The following is a 24,455-nucleotide window of genomic DNA, read 5'->3' as shown; positions in this document are numbered from 1 at the left end:
AGAGGGAGAGTTTTATTTCTTCTTTCCCTATTTGGATCCCCTTTATGTCTGCATCTTGTCTTATTGCTGTAGCTAGGCATTCTAATATTAGATTGAAGAGAAGTGGAGAGAGTGGGCATCCTTGTCTTGTTCCTGAGTTAAGAGGAAATGGCTTTAGTTTTTCACCATTGAGTATAATGCTGGCTGGAGGTTTGTCATATACAGCCTTTATTGTATTGAGGAATGTTCCATGGATTCCTAATTTTTCCAGAACCTTCATCATAAAGGGGTGTTGGATCTTGGCGAATGCTTTTTCTGCATCTATTGAGATAACCATGTGGTTCTTGTTCTTGCTCCTGTTGATGTGATGAATAATATTAATTGATTTGCGTATATTGAACCAGCTTTGCATCCCTGAAATGAATCCTGTTTGATCGTGGTGTATGATTTTTTGGATGAATTGTTGAAGTCGATTGGCCAAAATTTTGTTGAGAAGTTTTGCATCAAAGAAATGGGTCTATAGTTCTCTTTCTTTTATGAGTCCCTGCCTGGTTTTGGGATGAGGGTTATGATGGCTTCATAGAATGTGTTCGGTAGTGAGCTTTCTCTTTCAATTTCATTGAAGAGTTGGAGGAGAATTGGTGTGAGCTCTGCTTTAAAGGCCTTGTAACATTCCGCTGTAAAACCATCTGGTCCTGGACTTGTCTTAGCTGGGAGGTCTCTTATTGCTGTTTCTATTTCAATGCTTGATATGGGCCTGTTAAGATAGTTTAACTCATCTTGGTTTAGTTTTGGCATGTCAATATTTGCTAGGAAGAGGTCCATTTCTGTCAAGTTGTCGAACTTATTAGCATAAAGTTTTGAGAAGTATTCCCTTATAATGTTCTGAATTTTGGTTGTTTCCATGGTGATGTTTCCATTCTCATCTCTGAGTTTATTAATTTGGGTGTGTTCTCTTTTTTTTCTGATAAGATTTGCTAAGGGTCTGTCAATTTTGTTAAGTTTTTCGAAGAACCAACTCTTTGTTTTGTTGATTCTTTCTATAGTTTTTCTGGATTCTAATTCATTTAATTCTGATTTAATTTTGATTATTTCTTTCTGTCTACTGGATTGGGGTTTATCTTGCTGCTCTTTTTCAAGGAGGTTGAGATGTGTCATTAAATTGCTAGTTTCAGATCTCTCCAATTTGTTTTTTTTTTTCTTATTTTAAAGTTTATTTCAGACTGGTTCATTATGTAAATTTTTAATAAAATCATGTTGTATGTCATAACAAACATCTTTTAAAAAGCAACATACTTGGCATAAATGTATGGATAAGGTAAATAGAGATACAATGAGGTTACATGCTAATGAACCCATCATAAGTTTTCAACTTAAGCCCAAATGCATTTAATACCCCTATCTTAACAAATACAGTAATTTACCTATGCCTATCTTAATTCTGATTAGGATAAAAGTACACTTAAAGTTTTAGCAGGCCCCACGACCGGACCCCCTCCAATTTGTTGATGTAGGAGCTCAGAGCTATAAACTTGCATCTGAGTACTGCCTTTGCTTTGTCCCAGAGGAGCTGGTAATTTGTGTGTTCATTTTTGTTGAATAGCATGAACATTTGAATTTCCTTTCTAATCTCTTCCATGACCCACTCTTGATTCAGCAGTGTGTTGTTTAGCCTCCATGTGATAGCAGACTTTCTTTGGTGGCTTTTGGTGTTGAGTTCTAATTTTGTTCCCTTGTGGTCAGAGAGAATGCAGGGTATAACTTCAATGTTTCTGAATTTAGACAAGTTTGCTTTGTGGCCTAGAATGTGGTCTATTTTAGAAAACGTTCCATGTGCTGCTGAGAAGAACGTGTATTCTGATGCTGCTGGGTGAAATGTTCGGTAGATGTCTGTTAAGTCTAGTTGATCTATGCAGCTGTTTAGATCTGCGGTTTCTCTGTTGAGTTTTTGCCGAGTTGATCTGTCTAGTGGGGAGAGTGGTGTGTTAATATCCCCAACAATTAATGTCTTTGGATCTATATGGGATTTGAGGGAAAGTAGTGTTTCTTTGATAAATTTGGGTGCTCCATTGTTTGGCGAATAGATATTTAGAATTGTAATATCCTCCTGAAGGAGAGATCCTTTAATTAGTATGTATCGACCTTCTTTATCTCTTCTCACGATTTTTAATTTGAAGTCTATTTTATCTGATATTAGGATTGCAACTCCCGCCTGTTTATGAGGGCCGTTTGCTTGGTAGATTTTGTTCCAGCCTTTAACATTGAAAATGTGTTTGTTTTTATGGGCAAGATGTGACTCCTGCAGGCAGCAGATAGAAGGGTCTTGTTTTTTAATCCAACTAGACAGTCTATGGCGCTTAATTGGAGAGTTCAGTCCGTTAACGTTAAGAGATAGGACTGAGAGGTATTTGGGAGTTCCTGCCATGTTATCCACCTTCTTGGGGGCTGCGAAAACTGGGTTCTTCCTATGGTTCTTGGATTCTCAGTTTGGGTGCAGTTTGTTGGCCTTTATTGTGGTCTTGTTGGTTTTCTATGTGTAGGACATCTTTAAGAATCTTTTGTAGGGCTGGTTTGGTGGAGAAGTATTGTTTCAATTTTTCTTTGCTGTGGAAGGTTTTTATTTGGCCTTCAGTTATGAAGGAGAGTTTAGCTGGGTACAGTATTCTTGGTTGATAGTTGTTTGTTTTTAGGGCATGGCATACGTCATTCCAGGCTCTTCTTGCTTTGATTGTCTCTGCTGAGAAATCTGAGGTGATTCTAATTGGTTTCCCTTTATAGGTGATTACCCTTTTCTCCCTGACAGCTTTAAGGATCTTTTCCTTGTTCTGAGTTGATCCTGTGTGGATTATAATGTGACCCTGGGATGTCCTATTCTGGTCTGGTCTATTTGGGGTTCTAAAGGCTTCTTGTATCTGAATAGGCCTATCTTTTTGCATGTTTGGGAAGTTCTCTGCTAGGATCCTGTTAAACAAATTTCCTAGACCATTAACTTCTGTTTCTAGGTGCTCCTCTACACCCATTATCCTTAGATTGGGCCTTCTGATGGTGTCTTCCAGGTGTTGGATAGATCTATCATATTTCTTGGACTTGTCTTGGATGGTTGTATGTTCTTTCTCTATAATATCTAGGTTGTCTTCAATCCCTGAGATTCGATCTTCTGCATGGTCTAACCTGCTGTCAAGACTCTCTACTTTGTTTTTAGTCTCTTTTCCTTCTAATTGGTCAGCTTTGATGGCTTCAAGTTCTTTGTTGAAGCTCTGTTTTAGGTCTTGTTTGAATCTCTTTACTTCCTTAATTTGGTGTTCAGTGTTTGTCTTCAAATCACTTAGTTGATTGGTTATGGTTTCTTTGGACTCCCATTCCTTCTGTTGGGTTCCATTCAGCATTCCCTTTGTGGTCTCCCTGATTTCCTTCAGCTCTTTGTTAATGGATTCTATGGATGCCTTTAGTGATCTTTGTGTGTTCTCTACCTGGTCTCTCAATTCCTGTATTACTCTTTGTTTAGCTTCCTCACGTTCGTGGTATTCCTGAAGTTCTCTTTGAGTGTTCTCAGCCTGCTCACGCCATTCCTCCCTTTCTCTTTGAGTATTCTCAAGTTGTTCACGCAAATCCTGTATCAGTTTTTGAGTAGCTTCCTCACGCTTATGATATTCCTGTATAAACTGCTGGGATGCCTCCTCTCTCTCCCTATCACGCTCATAGAGAGTCCTTTGTAAGTTGTCAAACTTCTCATTTATCATGTTGGCCACCAGTGTTTGTAGAGCTATTTGGGAACTCTCCTCTGGATTGTTCATTATCTGATCTGACTCCTGATTATCAAGATTGGGAATTGAGATACCCGAATTTGCCATTTTTCTTGTGTTTTTCCTGCGTACTTGGCCCATTTGAGATGAAGATTGCACCAGTTTTGTGCTAGAACACTATCTTAAGGCAACCATCAACCAAAGTTTGCATTTGTACAGTCAATAGTCTACAGATACAATCTAGTTCAACAGATACATCTATTCAACATCAAACAACTATATTTTAAAGGACTTCGAACCGCAGAAAAGAATTTGGAAAACCAGAAATTATTAGGATTAGGGAGAGATGTGGGTGAAAAATAGGAATAGATTGGTGTGGGGAGGCACAGGGAGATTTAACTATGTCCTAATCACAATGCAGGAAATGGGTTGGGTAGGATGCAAGTAGAGAGAGAGAGAAAAAGAAGAGAGGGATAGGGGAATGAAAAGAGACCAGAAAAAAATAGAAACGTAAAAATTAATGTTATTGTAGAGATTAAAAGGCCATCTATTTAGAGAGGAATGTGAATATGTTGTGGGAAAGGGAGGGACATAGAGGAGATGTGAAAAACTTTAAGGATGGGAAAGGGAGAAGAAAAGATCAGAAGTTCAGTAGAGCTAGACAAAAAACAAAAAGATAATTATGAAAGAAAGAAAAAGAGAAAGAAGATAAGAAAAGAAAGGAAAACTCTCATTTACATATTCCTAAAATAAAAATTATAAGAGGAGAAAAAAAAATTTACTGGAAATCAATTATTTTTTCAGAAGAGGCAAAAATTAAAGATAAATAAAAGTTTTAAAAGAGAAAAAAATTTATATATATATAAGGTAACAAAAAACAAAAAAGAAACAAAAAAGAAAAGAAGAAGAAAAAAAAGAAAAAAGAAAAAGAAAAAAAAAAGTCCTTTGATTTTTTTTTTGGGGGGGGAGGGGTGGGAAGAATCCTGTATCTCCCTTTTGTCTGTAACCAGCCTTTTGTTGGAGTCTCTGGTCAGCTTGAGGTCCTGTGACTTGATTGGTTTCTTAAGTCGGTTTGTTGGAAGAGGCAGAAAAATGCTCTGCTTTACCCAAGATTTTGAGATCCCCCTCCCAGGTTAGTTTTCTAAGAGGGTGATCTGCTTTGAGAATTACAAAAGACGGGGATGCAGTGGTGAGGCTAGGTTCTGGGTAGAGTTGAGACCTTTCAACAATCAGTGGCTTTTTACTGGGGCTGTTTTGTGCAAAAAAAAATCTCCCAGAGCCCAGCCTGGAGCCATTCTCAGGGATTCTGTTTTTCAATTGATTGTTGAGGCTGCTAGAGGGAGGGGCAGCCTCTGGCTCTGGTTACCCAGTGAGGGAAGCCACTCCAATGGCTGGCACCTGAGCTGGGTGACTTTTCCCTGGATGGAGCCGAGTCTGGCAGGTCACTTTGCCATTAAGTTCTTGTGACCTGCTAAATGACTCATTTTATTCCAAGGCCTGGGTTGGAGCTGGCAGCTCCTCCTAGCTTTGTCGGTATCCAAGATGGAGATCACCGGTGCTGGGGGGGGGAGGGGTGGCCTTCCCTCCTCTGCTCCCTGAGAAGGAGTGAGGAGGTCGGGCTTCTACCAAGTCTTGGATCCTTGGTCGTCTCTGGTCTGCAAGCTGCAGGATGATGTCCGCTCTTTGTTGGTTCTTGCTGGTGTTGAGTAGAATCCGCTCGCCTGCTGCATCTGGCTCCTTTGTCCCGGACTCTCTGTGTGAGCGCTCAGGTATGGCCCCAGCTGTGGTCTCCGCCGCTTGCGACCCTGCCGCTGCCGCCGCGGCGGCTGCTGGCGAGCACTCAGGTGTTTCTTTTTGCCTTGGCTTCCCTCTCTTGTCTAACTCTCTGTCCTGTGATGGCACACTTGGTGTGATTCTCTGGCTTAGGACTGTTCACTGGAACTCTAAAACTGCTTTCTATGCGAGAGCTTGTTTAGATTACAGCTTCTCCTCCGCCATCTTCCGGGAACTCCCCTCCGCAACTATTTTTTAAATGAAAAACCAAGCAAGATCCAGATATTTCCTGACTACAAGATACATACTTTACCAGGAAAAACCAAAGGAAGAATGAAAGTGAAAGGATGGGAAACACTATTTGTAGCAAAAATGATGAATAAGCCAGGAGTACTTACACTTGTACTTGACAATGCTGATGTCAACCCAGAATTAATCAGAACAGACAAAGAAAGTCACTACATTTAGTAAAGAGACAGATCCATTGAGAAGTAATAATGCTTGAAAGTATATAGGAATCAAATATTTATTCATCTCATACCATCAAATACCACTGGACCCAAAGGGAAAGATAGAGCTCAGTGCAATATTTGTGAGGGACTGTACTCTGAGCAATATATAGGTCATTAAGACAAAAGTCTACAAAGAAAGCTTAGATTTAAAATAGACACCAACAAGATAGTCCATCCAGAAGCTACAGAATACTTTTTTTTATTTTAGCAGACTATGAAACTTTGTCCAGATTAGATCATATCTTGGGGCATAAAGTAGGTATAAACAACTAAAAAAGTAATTGGAATAATTTATGTATCTCATCAGATCTTAAGGAATTCAAACTAGAAATCAATATTAAGATAAACTACAGAAGACAGAAATATATGAAAGTAAACAATACACTGTTGAATGAGTTATTGAAGAATTTGTGATGGGAAATGAAAAAAATAAAAACAAATGTACATAGAAGCACCATGTATCTGAAATTCAGCAAATATATTCCTAAAGATGAAGTACGAAGTGTCTATATTTAAAAAGCAGCTGGGTGCTGTCACGTGCACCTATTATTCCAGCAAGGTGGAAAGTTAAGATTTATACTATGACATAGTAACTATCAAAAAATGAGACACCATCTTAACAAAAATGATCGACATGGTGGTATACAACTGTAAACAAAGCTAAACCAGGGTGTCTTAATAGAAGGGTAAAGGTCTATGCTGTCCTGACAACTCTGTAAGATCTATAATAACCAAAGCAAAAAGGCCTAGGGCATGATTCAAGGGATAGAGCACCTGTCAAGCAAGCACATATTCTGAGTTCAAAACCATCATAAAGAAGTAAATATATAAAATTGATTAATAGTAAATATTGATTTCAAATAATATAGTGATTTAGAAAAGTTGAGACTTAGGGGGAAAAAAAAAACATGAACAAACCCAGAACCAGTAGAAGACAAGAAAGAATACAGATCTAAACAAAATTTTCCAAACAGAATCTAAAAGAAAAATACTAAGAAGGACATAACAAAGAACTTTATTTATTTATTTATTTATTGTCAGTCATGGGTCCTGAACTTGTGTCCCTCGACTCTTCACCTCAAGTATACTGCTATACCACTTGAGCCATAGCTCTACTTCAGGCTTTTTCTGCTTATGTGGTGCTGAGGAATCGAATCCAGGGCCTTATGCATGCAAGACAAGCACTCTACCACTGAGCCACCTTCCCAGCCCCAAAGAACTTCTTTTAATAAAAAGACTGAAAAGCTTGACAACCCCTTGGTTAGAGAGAGAGAACAAATTAACTGTCTTAAAGAAGGGTATTGCTGGGTGCTGGTGGTTCACGCCTGTAATCCTAACAACTCATGAGGCTGAGAACTGAGGATCAATGTTCAAAGCCAGCCTAGACAGGAAAAGTCCATGAAACTCTTATCTCCAATAAAAACCACTCAGAAAACTGGAAGTACCTCTGTGGCTTAAGTGGTAGAGTGCTACCATTGAGCTAAAGAGCTCAGGGACAGTGCCCAGGCCCAGAGTTCAAGCCCCACCACCGACCAAAGGGAAAAAAAAGGGCATTGTACAATATATTTCTGAAAGTCAGACTTTTACGCATCATTTTAAAAATTTATATTTCAATAAATATAGAATTTATATAATTTAGAAGACAGAGGTAACTTTGCAGACAGATATCACCTACCAAAATTTATCCCAAAGTTTCTTTCAAAAACTTTTAGATCTCATGAATCTATTCTGGTAGTAGGATATAGAAAATATACATATCAAAATCAGGTTTTTTTATATACCAACAATGAATCCACTGAGAATAAAATAAAAACATATACATTCACAATGGCCTCAAAAAGAATAAATTATCTAAGCGTGAAAGAGGATAAAAGATTTCTGCCAAAAATTAATTAATTAGTTAATTAATTAATAAGTCTAAAGAAAGACATGAAATCAATTGGATGTGTTCACTAGAGGGCACCAAGGTCTGGAGAGGAACATTTCAAGCTATAAGGGGCTATAAGGCTACAAACTCCAACTCCTGGCTTCACACCCATGGTGTGGCCTCTCATAGGCTGATCAAGCTGAGCACAGGGAGCCAAGACCCTCCTGGAAAGAACTCTCTTTGCTAAAAGAGAGGTAGCTGCTTCCAGGCTCATCAGGTATCTATTTCCATAGCTCTGTACTCACCTCTTGTTCCCACCCCTACAACAGGAATCAAAATGGATGAGCGGTCCCTGGAGACCATGCCCCAGACTCACCAAGCCCAGTTATGGCAAATGGACTTGGCTTTGATGCTGGGACCTGCGACAGCTCTTGGAGCAACCTGAAGTTGCTAATGGAGGTCACTGAGAACAGCCTCAGGTCTGTCAGGAGGAGGAAGCTGCTGCCTCGCTGGACCCAGCGCACCCAGTCCAGGAGCATGTCTAGTACTGGGCAGTCCAGGAGGATGTCCAGTACTGGGCCGTCCAGAATGTCTTTGCTGAAGAAGTGCAGGTGTTGGTCACCCTGAGAAAGAAGCAGGTCTAATATCTACCAAGGCCAGGACATAGAGTTGAGTGGCGAGGGTGGATATCCACTTCTAGGGGATGCAGGGCACTCTGGCAGACCTCTCTGCATGGATCACAGTCACTGAAGAGTCACAGGCTAGCTCCATCCCAGGAGCATGCTCTATCGGTACCCTACTCACCAGTCCAAGCCCTGGGTGTGCTACTCCTGCAAGATTAGTGAAGCTTGGATACCTTCAAGTGGATCCCTTTGTGGCCAGAGGAGGGTGTGAGGAGGACATACACAGAGCTTAGTTTTCAGGGCCTTACCCTCACTTGTCAGTTGTGTTGCACACCTACCCCAAACATACACACCTCAGCTCACAAGGACAGAGCTCTTGCACTGCCATGAAGGTTTTATTTATTTATTTTCTTGTAAAGATACTCTACAGAGGGGTTACAGTTACATGCCTAAGGTAATGAGTACCTATTGAGCATTGTCACCCCCTCCTTTGTTTTTCCCCTACCAGCCCTCCCCACCACCCCACAAGTTGTAAAGTTCGTTTTCAGAATACTGTCTTGTACATCTCATTGTTACAGTGGGTCAGTTTGTTATTTCCTTTCCCTTCTTCAAATTAGAAAAATGTATATACAAGCGGCAGGACACCAGAATAAAATACAGGGGAAACAGTGGTTATACCATGGGAGAAGAAAATACAAAAGAAAAAAATTACATAGTACATTACAAACAACAGTGACAAAGAAAAAAACTTCTTGTGTCCCTATCTTGGGATTCAATTCACTCAGCATCATCTTTTGTTTTTGTCAGGAGTTGGGGTTTCAATTATTTTTGAGTTACTAAAACATAAACTGAGATGCAACATGTATTTATTTTTTTGTTTTATTTATTTTCCCACTATCTGTTCCCCACACACACCTAAAGATGTAAAGTTCATTTCTAGTATGCTGTCCTGTGGGTATCCTTGTTCCAATGGGTCACTCCATGACCTTGTTTCAGCGTTTTGTTATTCCCCTTCCCCTCCCCAGATTAGACATATGTATATACAAGATGCAGGGTACCAAAATCAAGTACAGTGACAACAGGGGATATGCTATAGGGGAAAGAACATACAAAGGAAACAACAACAACAAATTTAAGTCACATGGTACATTCAAAAGAGTAACAATAAAGACAGAACTCTTGCATTTATATCACGGGGTTCATTTCACTTAGCATCATCCTACATGATTATTTTTACATGGTTTTTTTAGCTTTTCAGCTCATCCAATAAGATTATCTTATATGTATGCTAATTATTGCAAATAAGGGAAACCAGGGACCTAAATTTCTTTGGGACTGGGTAACTTCACTTACTATGTTTTTTTTTGTTTTTTATTTTTTTCCAAATCCTTCTATTTCCTAACAAATGGGGTGGTGTGGTTCTTTTTGATGCAAGCATAGAATTACATTGTATATATATACCACATTTTCTTGATCCACTCATCTACTGAGGGGCATGTGGGATGGGTCCATATATTAGCTATGGTAAATAATGCTGTGATAAACATAATTGTGCTGGTAGCTTTAGTATGGCCTTGTTTATGATCATTTGGGTAAATGCCCAGAAATGGGATTGCCAGGTCATTGGAGAGCTCTATGTGTGGTCTTTTGAGGAACCTCAATACTGATTTCCAAAGTGGTTGAACAAGTTTACACTCCCACGAACAATGCAGTAGGGTTCCCTTTGGACACATCCTTTAGCATCTGTCATTATTAGATTTTTTTATTATAGCCATTCTAACGGGGTAAGGTGGAACCTCAATGTTTAGCATCATCTTATATGGTCATATATACATAGCTTTTGACTTTTTCTGCTTGTCTGGTAAGATTATTCTAGGCATACACTAGTTATTGCAAATAAGGGAAACCATAGGAACTATGTTTCTTTGGGTCTGCCTTATTTCACTTAATATAATTTTTTTTCCAAGTCCTTCCATTTCCTAACAAATGGGGCAGTGTCATTCTTTCTGATCGAAGAATAGATATCCTAGAAAGGCCATGGATTGGGAGAAGATCTTCATTAACCATACAACAGACAAAGGTCTCATATCTAAAATATACTTAGAACTCAAAAAATTAAATCCCCCAACAACAAATCCTCAAAGAAACAGCAGCCTGATTAATGAGTGAGCTAAAAACCTAAAGAGAGCCTTTTCTGAAGAAGATAAACGAATGGCCAATAGACACATGAAGATATGCTCTACCTCTCTAGCCATAAAAGAAATGCAAATCAAAACAACATTGAGATTCCACCTCACCCCAGTTAGAATGGCTATAATCAAGAACTCTAATAACAACAGATGCTGAAGGGGATGTGGCCAAAAGGGAACCCTACTGCATTGTTGTTGGGAACATAAACTTGTTCAGCCACTCTGGAAAGCAGTATGGAGGTTCCTCAAAAGCCATGCAGGTTTTAAGACACTGTTTTCCAGGAAATGCTTGCTTCCATTGCCTTGGTGAAAATCAAGAAATTACCAGGATGTCAGAGAGACAAGTACTTATTTCCTTTTTTATTTGTTTGTTTTTGCCCATCCTGGGTCTTGAACTCAAGGCCTGAGTACTGTCCCTGAATTTCTTTGTGCTCAAAGGTACCATTCTACCACTTGAGTCACAGCACCACTTCCAACATTTTCTGAGTAGCTTATTGGAGACAAGGGTTTCATTCACTGCCCAGGCTGGATTCAAACCTCCTGAGTAGCTAGGATTACAGGCATGGGACACCAGTGCCAAGCTAAATTAGACATTTTTAATTAGAGGAGACATATAAAAATATATGAGATAATATTTTTTCTGGTTATTTTAAGAGTATTTAAATTTTAATTAACATATATTAGTTACCTGGAGGGAAGATTTCTATATTTTCATTCATATATACAATATATTCTATTAATCTCTTCTCTTCCTAAAACAATTTCAATAGGTTTCATTGTTCTATTTTTATACATACAAACTATTCACCCTCCTTGTTAGCCCATACACCTCCTACTGATACCTACTCCAACAATAGAGCATATTTAGAAAATAACACATAAGTAATACATACAATGAAGAAGAACTGTCTTTAAATTTTACCATTGGTATTTTGGGTTTCAGTAAGTATACATCTAAAGTAAAAACTCATATAGAGCCTGGAAGGAATTGGTGGCTCACTCCTATATCGTAGCTATGCAGAAAGCTGAAATCTGAGGGTTGTGGTTCAAAGCCAGCCCAGACAGGAAAGCCCATGAGTCTGTTATCTCTAATTAAGTACTAAAAAAACTTTGTGTTGCTGTGGTTCAAAGTATAGAATGCTAGCTCAGAGACAGTGCCCAGACCCCAAGTTCATGAGTGACCAAAAACAAACAAAAAATAAACAAAAACCCCACTTATATTTTAGATTTCAAACCATTCAGTCACTTCTTCTATCTTTTCATTTGCTTTAAGCAATCTAAAGAATTACTTCACTCCTTAAGAAAAGAAAATCAAGATCAGGATAAGATACAGCTTATCTCTTTACTTTTGTGTGAAACAATCTTTGCACATTTCTTCCCTTTAATGAAAGAATATATCTTTTAGAATGGTTTTTGAAATTTTTAGAAATATATGAAGTTAAAGCTTAGTGTTATTTTATGTCCCCCATGCCTATCAGTCTTAATCTCTAGGATACATGTTAATATTCACACTAGAACAAAAGAAGCCTAGGGTATCTTTTAAGCTTCTCTTCCTTCTTGTTGTGTGAAATCAACCAATTAATGTTAACTTTTAAACTAAAGGAGAAATGTAAAATATGAATAAGCAATAGGATCTAATACAAGTTAGTGATGCAAGGATATATAAAGTAGAACAAGTAAACAACAACTACATTTAGCTTTTTTTTTAATTGTGAAAATACCATACAGAGGAGTTATATTTACATGAGCAAAATAATGAGTACATTTCTTATCAAGCATTGTTGCCTCCTCCTTTGTTTCCCCTTCCGATCCGCCCCCTTCCCTCCCCTCCCCCTTGCCTCCCCAATACCCTCAGGCAAAGTTCCTTTTTTGACATAAGGACTTGTACATCTCATTGTTGCAATGGGTCCACCTGTATCCCTATTTAAACTATTTGTTAGTAACAAATCAGCTTTACATGTTAAAAACATCTTTTTTGAGTATAGAACAATTAAACACATTGCAACAAACAAATGTTTGTTTCTTACATTTTTTAGGAAAATGTAAGAAAACAATAGTAAGGAAATAAACTTTGATTTAAAATAGAAAAGGAACTATTGGGAAAAGACAAAAAAAATCCTAGGTACTCTTAATGTATTCATACCAAACGAAATTATTTCTTATTCAATACCACAGACAAGTCTACTTTAAAAAGCAATAGTAGTTCATTTATCTGGAGAGAAATTGGGACGATCTGTCATTGTTTACTTTTTGGCAGGGTAATGATGCCTGGATAGTGCTACATTCAAATGAGTTCATCTGTGCTGTTCTTGGAAAAACAAGCAGAGAAACACTAGATTACGCCTGTCAATACAACATAATCTTTTCTTTTAATTCAACCAAATAAAATAAACAATTTGTGTGTTGGTTGACATTGTTGTTTACATGTGATTAATGCAAATCTCAAAATCTGTAAAACATTTATTTCCCCTCATAAAGGCATAATGGGATAGTTTAATTGTTGCTTTGACATTTTAAGACACAGGTCAGATGCTTAAATGACACTTTTTAAATTATAGCTGCCAAGAATATGTTTGCAACATAATATAACATGACATTTAAACTAACTATAACCAGGAGCTATAATTTTTGTAGAGCACAGTACTAACAAGAATTAACTGGCTTTGAAATTTGGTATAATAATAACAGATCAGCTGTCCTAAGTTCAATAAATTTCTTAATTTTATCATACACTCTCTGGTAAGTGATTTCTTTCCCTTTGATTTCTCTTTACAACATTAAAAGCAAATGAGTTGTTTTTATGTTATTCCCCAAAGGACCAAATAATTTTATTTGTTTGTTTCTAAAATGATGTCCCAGACATGGAGAAGAAAGAATTCTTCACCTCAAAGCTATCTCTGTAGATATACATCCTGGCACGGGAAGGAACTCATGACAGTCCAATATCAAGGTTAATACTCTTTCTATCTACTGTGAATTTTTCACAAGTTGGCTGCCAAATTCATGCAAATCTGTTGACCTTCATGACATTAACTAGAAAATCATTCTCCTTGTTTAACTTCTTATCTTATGAAAAGTTAAATGAAATGATTTGCAGTCTTCAGATATTAAATACTCCATTAAATGTTCACTTGTAGTTTTTGTTTCATTTGGTTTGTTTTTATGGAAATTTTTCTGGTTCTTGCCACTTCTTACTTGCATGACAGGACTCAAATTAATTTAATGTAGCTTCATGGATCTAATCTTTATCTGATAACAGAGACTTACCTAACCATGTCACTCTCAACCTGCATAACTTATTTACAAATGTGCCATCTAAACCAAGTTTAAACTCCTTATCTTGGTGATATTTATTGGAGTAATAGAAGGGCTAGATGTTTCCCATTAAGGTCCCTTTTAACTAAGAGCAAATTGAACTCTTTCTGCTAATGAGGATACTTCTTTTGTATTCTAATAGTTCATACAGACCAGTCTTGGGTGTTCATGTAGATAGTACTTTATAAAGGAAGAAAAAGCTGCCAAAGGAAGTAAAAACTAGATTTAACAATGAAGACAAAACATCAATGTTGAATCTTTATAATTTTCCCCTTGGTCAGCCATAGGCAGGAAGCCTCTAATGTTGTACTAATCACAAACAAAGGTCTTAAAGGTGACAGGTCACAGTGGCTGGATAACTCTTACAAGGAAAATCACCAGCTGAAAGGAAATGTAGCTCTTCCTTCTGCTTTTTTTTGAGGGGGGGCGGGGTCCGGTCGTGGAGTCTGAACTCTGGGCCTGGGCGCTGTCCCACAGCTCTTCAGCTCAAGGCAAGTGCTCTACCACTTGAGCCACAGCGCCACTTCCGGCTGTTTTATTCTGCTTATGTGGTGCTGAGGAATCAAACCCAGGGCCTCAGGCATGCAAGGCAAGCACTCTACCTCTGAGCCACCATCCCAGGCCCATCCTTCTATTTTGTATACCTGCCCCCCCCACCACAATGTGACCTCCAAGGCCCAGCTATATAAGGTAAAGCACCCAAGCTTATAGAGGATTTAGAGGAAGAGGGAAAATGCGTTATCAGATGGTGAAATTATTCAGGAAGCTATTAGACCATTAGGTCAAAGGGCTCACTCTAGGAGAACTTTTCCAATAGGGGGTAAGATAAGTCATTCATAAAACTTTTATAACTGTATATCTTAAACAAATTACATACCCATTTTGAAATCAAGCCTGTTGTTAGTTTTCTGATACTGGCAACAATGCTTAATAAGAAATGTACTCATTACCTTGCTCATGTAACTGTAACCTCTCTGTATAGTATTTTCACAATAAAAAACTTATTAAAATAATTAAATAAATAAATACTAAGTTAATGGATCGTAAAAAGAAAAAAAGGTTGTTTTAGCTTAAAAATTTAGAAGTTTCCAGTCTATGGTCTGGTGGACCCATTGTTTAGAGGCTTGTAACAGTACACTATGGGGAGAGTGTGGGAGTCTAGTAACAGAACCACCTAATGGCCCATGGCTAGGACATACAAGAGGAAAAGGCCATGATCTCAAAAGTCCCTTTATTGTGCCCTAAAATCTCCCACAGTCCTTGAGTCTTAAAAGTTCTGCCACTTACATGAGGGGCCAAACTCGGGACTAAGCCTTTGAGAGACATTCCAGATCCAACTGTATATTCAATTATTTTGTTCAGGACGCTGACTCAAAGAAAAATTAAAGTCATTGTGCTGCTTCATCAAATCTTTTCTACTTTGAAAAATCATATATGTGTATATATGTATGTATATTGTATGCATAATATACTTGCATTTATACACACATTTACATATAAATAGATACATATGTATGTATATATGTATGTGGGTGTTTGTGTGTGTATTGGCTTTGAGGGGAAGATTAAAAACATGCAAAACATCATCTAGTCTGAAAAATTATTTAGAAACTGTTTTACTCAAAATAGCCTCACAGCGTGTAGGTAACTGCTAAGAAATGCAAGCTTTAAGCATAGAAACACATGTTCATTGTAATTTTGGTTTGATTGCAAATTTTATTACCTGAGTAATTTGACACAGGTGCCTTACTTTCTGTGAGTGTAAGCATCTTCTTTGCCTTCGAAGTCTTGATTATTTTTGAAGAGTCAGTTAACTATTAAAACATTTTATTTAAAAAGCAACTAATTTCTGAAAGAAATAAATGGTCTACTCCATAGTTAGTAAAGGGCAAGTTAACTTAGATGCATTAATTAACCCTACCTTTATTTTTTTGGTTGTTGAGTTTAAGGAAGGGTGCTCACTTCTACTTTTAGAAAAGAATGACTGTGGGGCTGGGAGGGTGGCTCAGTGGTAGAGCGCTTGCCTTGCATACATGAGGCCCTGGGTTCGATTCCTCAGTACCACGTAAGCAAAAAGAAAAAAGCCAGAAATGGCACTGTGGCTCAAGTGGTAGAGCACTAGCCTTTAGCTGAAGAGGGGAGGGACAGCGCCCAGGCCCAGAGTTCAGACTCCATGACCGGACCCCCGCCCCCCCCCCCCAAAAAAAAAAGCAGAAGGAAGAGCTACATTTCCTTTCAGCTGGTGATTTTCCTTGTTAGTATAATTTGGTATAGCTGTGGAACCATAAGTTTCAGGGTTGGAAAAGAAAGTCTGGTATAATTAATGTACTAGGTCAAATTACAAGCCTACATGACCACACACACACACACACACACACACACACACACACACACACACACACACACACACACACACACTTAATTGAAAGTGTTTAGTAATGATCTTGATACCCACTCATGTCTTCAAAACCAAAAGTTGAATATACTGAGATTTTTCTCTTCTTCAAGGCTGATATAAAATCAGATAAATTCTGAGTTCTTTTAGTCTATAACTCAACTCTTGAACTCCCTTCTGTTGATTGTCTGGTCTTCTATGTGATTTAGTTATGTTTGGTATAGGCCCAATATTATGACCATATAACTAGTGTAGCATTATCACTGGGTCACAACTCAAGCAAATTCCTAATCACTGTTATTACACCTCCTCATATCATCAATTTACATAATGCTCCAGGCCTCTGGTAGTACAGAATTTATAAACAAACAGATGGTGAGGAACACAGGTTCCTGTTGCAATATTCTTTTCAATATTGCCTAATGATTTCATTTTATATTTCATCATATCTACCAAAGATAATAGTGTAATCCAGAGACATTTTGATACATGAAATCTGCATAGTCAACTATTAAGCCACTATTCCCATTTATATAACTAATATCTTAGGAAATTAAGTCTTTGGATTGGTGGTATATGGGTTTTCCAGATTTGCGTGCATAATTTGGAAGGAAAAGGCTGTAAGTGAAAGATATAAACAGCAGAAGTGCAAGCCAATAACCATACCACACCACACAGGATTTGGTAAGATCTGCACATTTATCTATTAAGTAAATGAATAAATAAACGAATGAGCAATCATATCACTACAAGGATACCTACAGATTAAGTATATATTTCCTCCATTTTAATCATAGTTTCACATTGATGTCAAAAGAGATCTACATAGTTAAGAAATGTACATATTTCTGGAAAATATCTTTCATATAACAATGTTTGGCATGGTTTAAGGTGGTCTTTATGTACGTAGTAGTTAACAACAATAGAAAGAGCAATATCATTAAATAATATTATCTCATTTCACCCTCATAAAGCATAAATACCAATACAACAGATGATTTATTTGAAAAGCAAGGTTAAATACCTTCACAAAATTAGTAAAGAGCCAAACCTCAAACAATAGTGTGTTTTTACTGCAAACCTGTTTTCCAAAAATAACAGTATTACAAAAAGTATTACTATATTATAATTTTATACTGTTGGAAATTGGAAATTCTCAGTAGTTCGAATTATAGGATATATTTTTTCACTTTTTTTATAAAAATATTTATTTCTCATTACTAGAGCTGAATCCAGGGATCTCATGGTTGCTCACAGATGATACTTTGAGACATGCTTTAGTCTGGCTTTTGGAAAGTTAATTTGATATGGAGTCATATAAATATCTTGTCCAAGCTGGCTTTAAACTGTGGTCCTCAAGATCTCAGTCTCTTAAGTTACAAAGTATAGAAGCATTCACCACCAGATTCTGGCCATGCCAAACGCTTAAGGATCCCAACATATTACCAAGTGAGTAAGAAGAAAATATGGAAAAGTTAATTTCTGGAACAAGAATACTAGAATAAGGTTTAAGGAAAGGAGCTAAAAAATACACAGACATTATGCCACCAGTGTATTTCATCTGGTTAATAGCCAACAACTCAATGCAACAACACCAAGTCATTCATTTTTTATAATAATGCAAAAATTCATATATTTAAGCCAAGTGCCATCTGAACATAAGCTCATCTTCCTGTAACAAAGCTTCTTGGCATTCTGCAGTAACTTATTAGAGGCATCCTGCTGCTCAATTATATTATTCCACAGATGGAAAAATGAGTCAGTTAGGAGAAATTTCCTGAAAAGATTGCAGAATAAACCAGCTCTCTGTTTCTTCAATTACCTCTCTGTCCTCTACTCGATTCCTCCATTCCTTAATTTCATCCTCAGGCTCTTCATACATTAAATAAAAAACCTACAAGCTGTATTTTTGGTAGTTTGTATATTTTGAAGCCAATATTTTTATTGATCAAATAATTTCAAAAATTAACAAAATTCATGAGTAAATAAGTGACAGCTGCCATTTGTATAATTAGTCCCTATAATTATTTGAGTAAATGACTCTGAAACAAACTCTGATTAATGACATTTTGCTCATGGTGAAATAAGTTTAACTTGCTTGTAGGGCTTAAGGCATAACACTGAAACTGTACCTAAAGAAATTAATTAATAATAAGCACTTAATACCAGGCTCCAACTTTAGAATGTCAGTTGATTTTGGAGTAGCACAATCCTATTCCCAACATAAATGATGATTTTCATAACACTGAGGGATATATAGATAGCCAGACTTTGAGGAAGACAGCTGGGAGCACTGTAGCAGCATCCCATATTTATCTACTCTGCAAGATAGGCTTTGGTTTTGGAATTTAAACCATGAATCCTTTTTCTCTGCCTTTGTTATTCAGCCCTACCAAGGATACTGCAAGTCCTGAGTATAGAAATAGTACTCATGGGAGAACTAAGTCTAGCAATAATTTCTATATTAATGTTAAGCTCTTTAAAGAATGAAGTTCAAGGATTATTGCAAGGGCAATCTGAAGGAATTCTTTAGCCACAGGAAAAAGATTCACAACGTCGAATCTTCAGCAAAGAAGAAAGAAAAGTCGACAGAAGAAAGAGGAGTCTAGCTGAAGAAGTTGAGATTACTATCCTTTCTTCTGGCTATTATTTTCATTTGGGTCCTCTCTATTTCTTTTTACATCCATATCAGGCCACTTTTAGACTCCACCCATGGTCTTCAACCCACAATAGAACACACATGTCTCATGAACATATAAAACTGACAAACAATAAATAAAGTAGCAATAACAATCAACTATCCAGTTGGCATGCTCAATTTATTTACTTTACCCTTTCAGCATCTCCCTAAAATGTGTGTATCTCAATTACGAAATCACTGTGCCATTTGCAAAATTTCTGATTATGCTTTATAAAAAGTCCAACCAATGCTAATGTGTCCTAAAATACCACACACTGCTACCCTCTTAAGGCATTTGAATGTGAAATTATCATCCACAATACCATGAGAAGAGAAGAATTAAAGAGAGATTACCTGGGGTTAAGAGGATGACTGACATAGTGATGAGCGAGCACACAACTAAAATCACCAGCAGGGCAATTGCAATTCCCTTCCAGTTTCTCTGTGGAGGGCTGTTACTTCCCAGTTCCTACCAAGACAGAAAAAGAGGTTTCATAATTACACATGCTCCAGGAGAAAAATATTCATAAAAGAATGATTCAGTGCATAGCACAATCACAGTTTGAAAGCTGATTAGAATCCATTTCCTCTTCAGTAATTCATTTAATTACCCAAAAATGCATATATTGTAAATGGCTATCTTTCATTGAGTGGGGGGAGGAATTTGATTTCTCTACAAGATAAACTAGCAGAGATTTTTGGCCCGCTGTCTAAATTGTAGATGGTGTTCAAATGCATTGGCTATCAACACCAGGACAAGAGCCAAAATATTTTGCAGAATAATTATGGACATAAAATGTGTCCATGTATACTTATATTTGCTACAGTATATACTACGTCAACATTTAAGTGTAAACATATTTGAAATGATACTTTTCTAACTGAATGAAGGGAAAGAAGAGAATTTGAAAAGTCATTCGAAACGTCCCTTACTACAGAGCAGTGAGAACTGGTTGGCCTAGAAGGTTCATTTAAAACTGTTTTACCCTCATTCATAACCCCTCAATGCAGGTAGTAACTAAATTAAATGAGTATTTATATAGCAATAATTAATGGCATTGTCTTTTGGGTTAACCTGCATGATATTAGCACAAATATAGGATGACAGAGAATGAACATGAGTATCTTTTACTACTCTCAAAATAAAGCTACTTGTTTGTTTTATTCAGATGATCTGTATTAAGTTCTTTTGATTGGAAATGTTAAAGCTAAACTCACTAAAGCAAAGCACAAACCACATAGACTGAAAATGAATGTCAGCTTTACTTTGCAATGAAGTTTATAAAACATGGAGCCTGTCATTTCTTCCTTAAATCTACACTTCAATCTTAGTTGATTTACTCCAAGTACAGTCTTCTTTCATCAGCAACAGCTAATTGATTTGGAGGAAAATAAAGCAAAACATGAGTGTTTCCAGTTCATTACTGGTGCATAAATCACCCACAACAGAGATAGAGAAGCTTTGAATTAAACAAATATGGAATAAAAATACTTTATAGCTTGTAAATGGGTTTCTGTGACTCACAGATTAAAGCACTGATGCCAATTTTCATACCACAATTTTGGCACAGAATTTAGCTTTCGACATAGTAAACTTAAAGAACTACACTCTCAATAAACAAAAGACTTTCAAGTAGAGGCAGTGGTTTGCAGTTTGCTTTTCTCCTTGAATCAACCACACTGTCATTCTGATTAAACAAATACGGCAGAGATCCGTTCCAGCGGTTACTTGTTGCTACTTTGTTTGGTTTATAAATGATTCTCCATACCTATCTTCAAATGATGCAAATTTTCCAATATCTCTATTATCCTACAGGTTTTCATTTTCTACAAAACTCAAGTATGTGGCTCCCACAAATCATTAGCTTTAGAGTGAGATGAAACTTCAAGACAATCAATAATTTTGTGACTACAGACCTTTGTCTGGAGCACAAAATTCCTGCATGTTGCTAGGTGTGTGCTGTGTTGACCTGTGATTCTCACTAATAATGCCCTATAGAAAGGCTTCTAGGAGTCAGTGACAGATGCAGGCAGATCACTGAAGTAAATCACAGATTCTGCTGGCTCTGAAAGTTACAAATACTCATTGGCAGAACCAAGAGAGAATGAAAACAATAGCAATACAAGCAGAAACCAACAGTTAACACTTTCATATTTATCAACACTAAAGTATGCTAGTCTCAGAATGCAAGGAAAAGGTATGTGGGGGAAACAGATTTAGCAGCTCTATCTCCCTTTTCATCCCAATGAAAGGATCAATGGCAGAGTCACATTGATGGTTTGTGACCTGATAGACTGTCTGTCAAAATCAAGACAAACTGGAATGACTCCTGGTTGTGATGTTCAGTTTTTGAACATTATAGAACCATGTAATATTCTCATAGAGACATTGTCCAACAGAGTACTAATAACTTTGATATTTTACTATATATCTGATACTGTACTAAGTACTTTATATTCATGACCTCATAGTTATCAAGTGAATTACTATTTTTCTGACATTTGGAGTTAAAAATCAATTAAAATCAATAAAAATCAGTTAATTACCATTAATAAATGAGAAATTGGAAAGTCTGGCTTACCATACCCCACCACTGTAATGTGCTACTTTTAAAAATAATTATTTTCAGGGGCTGGGAAGGTGGCTCAGTGGTAGAGCGCTTGCCTTGCAAGCCTGAGGCCCTGGGTTCGATTCCTCAGCACCATATAAGCAAAAAGAAAAAAGCCAGAAGTGGCGCTGTGGCTCAAGTGGTAGAGCGCTAGCCTTGAGCTGAAGAGCTGAGGGACAGCGCCCAGGCCCAGAGTTCAGGCCCCACAACCGGACCCAAAAAAAAAATAATAATAATTATTTTCAGAATGAGTACATTAACAACTAAATCAATAAATCATCTGTATGCCCACACAATATAATGGTTAAATAACATTTTTTGAGGAAAATCTCACAGGGATACTCTGAATTCTGTGATGCTTGAAAATAAATTCATATTTTTACAGTTGCAGCACCTAGGGAACTGTATCTTTTAAAATGATGAACTCTTATTTGAGTTAGAAATATGTGTCTATCCATAAAGTGAAATGTATAGGAATGTCTTATTCTTGAAAATTCACTCAGCAAACATCTAGGCATTTCCAAATCTCAGTTTAATATTTGATGACTGCATGATCTCTTACTCTAATTTTCCATTCCCTTGTCATACTCTTTACATTCCATATTTTTCTACTATCTCTCTAATTTTGGTGACACTTGGCTTTAAAATCGGGTTTCATACTTACTGTCCTAACACTTGATTGATATTCCAGCATTATTTTGCTGAAATTCTGAGATGAAAGCTAAAGAACTTTTCTGCCTAGGCTGGGTAGAACTGTGATCTTCCACACCACAGCCTCCTAAATACTGAAGGTCACAACATAAGCCTGCAACACCAACTTAAAATATTCCTGCAATGTTTCACTATGTCAGCATATTCTCTAAAGTCTTTTCATGTCCATACCTTATGTAAAATTCAAGTACAAATTCATTTGTCCATATTTCTGTCTGAAAAGATGCCCACAGAGTTTTTTTTTAGGCTGAGACTCACTTAAGTACATAAGCAGTCTCAATGTTTACTGAAAAAATTCAATAAAAACCCTCAATGTTTGTTAAATGGGGTAACATATTCTATCTATTCATTTCCTGCTAAATAGCTTGCAAATTTAAATTATCTTTATTTGAATGATTTCATTGTATTTATGATATGTACATTTTCATCAGTCAATAATTTCAAATCTGGATTGGTGAGAAACTGATTATTATAATTATATTGAATAATTTAAAAATTCTTGAGCAAAATATGAAGGTCTGACTTGAGAAACTTTGAGACAGAAGAATTCAATAGTTAGTAGAATCCCTATAAATCATACCATGTATCACTTAACAAAATTTACCGGACTATCTAAATCCAATGCAGAAAGGTATATAAATTAAAATACAATTTGCCCCCAGTGAGTATAAAAGTTATTGAGGGATTTGTTAACCTTACAAATAAGGTTAAATACAAATAAAACAGAAAAATCACAAAACTTGCAATGGGATATGAAGTAGAAACTATTAATTTCCTCATATTGATATAAAATATTTACTTAACACAGTCAATATTTCCTTTCAAAAGGTAATATTGAGTTTATAGAACTATCTAAAATCTGGTTGAAAAATTCAAAGGAATTCTTTTCCATGTGGTACATTAAACAATTATATATACGCATATATGTATATATGTATAATATATACATGTGTGTATCTGTGTGTGTGTGTTGTGTATATACATTTTTTTCTGATTTTCCTCTGTGGATAGATATGTGGCTCAGGCCTGTAGTCCAAGCTACACAGCAGAGAGGAAAATAATATTTTTAGGCCTACACAAGGAAAAAGTCATTTTAGCCAAATCTACAAACTGCCTTTATTTTTTTTTCTTTCACCAATATGTTAATATGAGAATGTATCAGAAGATATCCCTAAGAAAGGGAAACAATTGTTCTTTAAGCAGTGAGCGAGTTAAGGGTACTACTGTGACCTTCAGTCAGTCTGTTTTTTTTCTAGAAAATGCCTTTTGTATATGTCATCACACTAGTGATTTTATCATACCAAATATTTCGTAAAATTGAGATTCATAACATTCAGAATTCCCTGCTTGTCTAGTTTCTTTGATGTACAGGCTACATATTAAACAGATGACATAATCTGATCCCAAGTTTCACATGTTAAAAAACTGGATTTTTGCCGGACACCAGTGGCTGAAGCTTGTAATCATAGCTATTCAGGAGGCTGAGATCTGAGGATCGCGGTTCATAGCCAGCGTGGGCAAAAAAGTCCGTGAGATTCTTATCTCCAATAAACCACCAGAAAACTGAACACGGTGCTGTGGCTCAAGTGGTAGAGCGTTAGCCTTGAGCTTAAGAGTGCAGGGACAGTGCCCAAGCCCCATGATTCCCCCCCCCCAAAACAACAACAACAAAAGCACTTGGATGCTTAGGCTTCGTTGGTTGCGTCTGTCCTCACTCAGGTGCAATCTATGAACCAACGGCATCTGAAAGGTTGTTTCATGTAAAAAGAATAACATATGGCCTTATCTCAGACATTCTGAATTTCCAGGGCCAAAGAAGCCCAAAGATGACTTCTTTTAGCAAACTCTGGAGGTGGTTTTATTCTGTGCTGAGGCTTGATAAGCTTCCTAAACGCAGTGATGCTCTAAGTACTGTCGTGTCACCTGTGAGAGACAGATGAAAACGGTACCATCCTACTCCAGACCTCCTGAGTTCAGGAGAAGAGATGAGAAATCTTCATTTCAACAGTCTCTCCACATGATCCCTGTGCACATGCAAGTTTTGGAACTCTATCAGAGA

General features: G+C 37.0%; 1 protein-coding gene across 3 annotated transcripts in view; it reads right to left on the bottom strand.

The window, feature by feature from the left end:
- Dpp10 (dipeptidyl peptidase like 10) overlaps positions 1-24,455 on the bottom strand; it is a 1,479,312-nt gene that overhangs the window by 519,487 nt on the left and 935,370 nt on the right. For all 3 annotated transcript variants that reach the window (XM_070024402.1, XM_070024396.1, XM_070024410.1), the window contains exon 2: positions 19,431-19,545. In XM_070024402.1, the coding sequence (XP_069880503.1) occupies positions 19,431-19,545 (115 nt within the window). The remainder of the gene's footprint in view (positions 1-19,430; positions 19,546-24,455) is intronic.

The sequence above is a fragment of the Dipodomys merriami genome, unplaced genomic scaffold (genome assembly GCF_024711535.1).
Source record: "Dipodomys merriami isolate MVZ:Mamm:240054 unplaced genomic scaffold, mDipMer1.0.p SCAF_1, whole genome shotgun sequence".
Classification (NCBI taxonomy): domain Eukaryota; kingdom Metazoa; phylum Chordata; class Mammalia; order Rodentia; family Heteromyidae; genus Dipodomys; species Dipodomys merriami.
The sequence above is the reverse complement of the archived record's forward strand: the minus strand, read 5'-3'. Positions and strand labels throughout refer to the sequence as shown.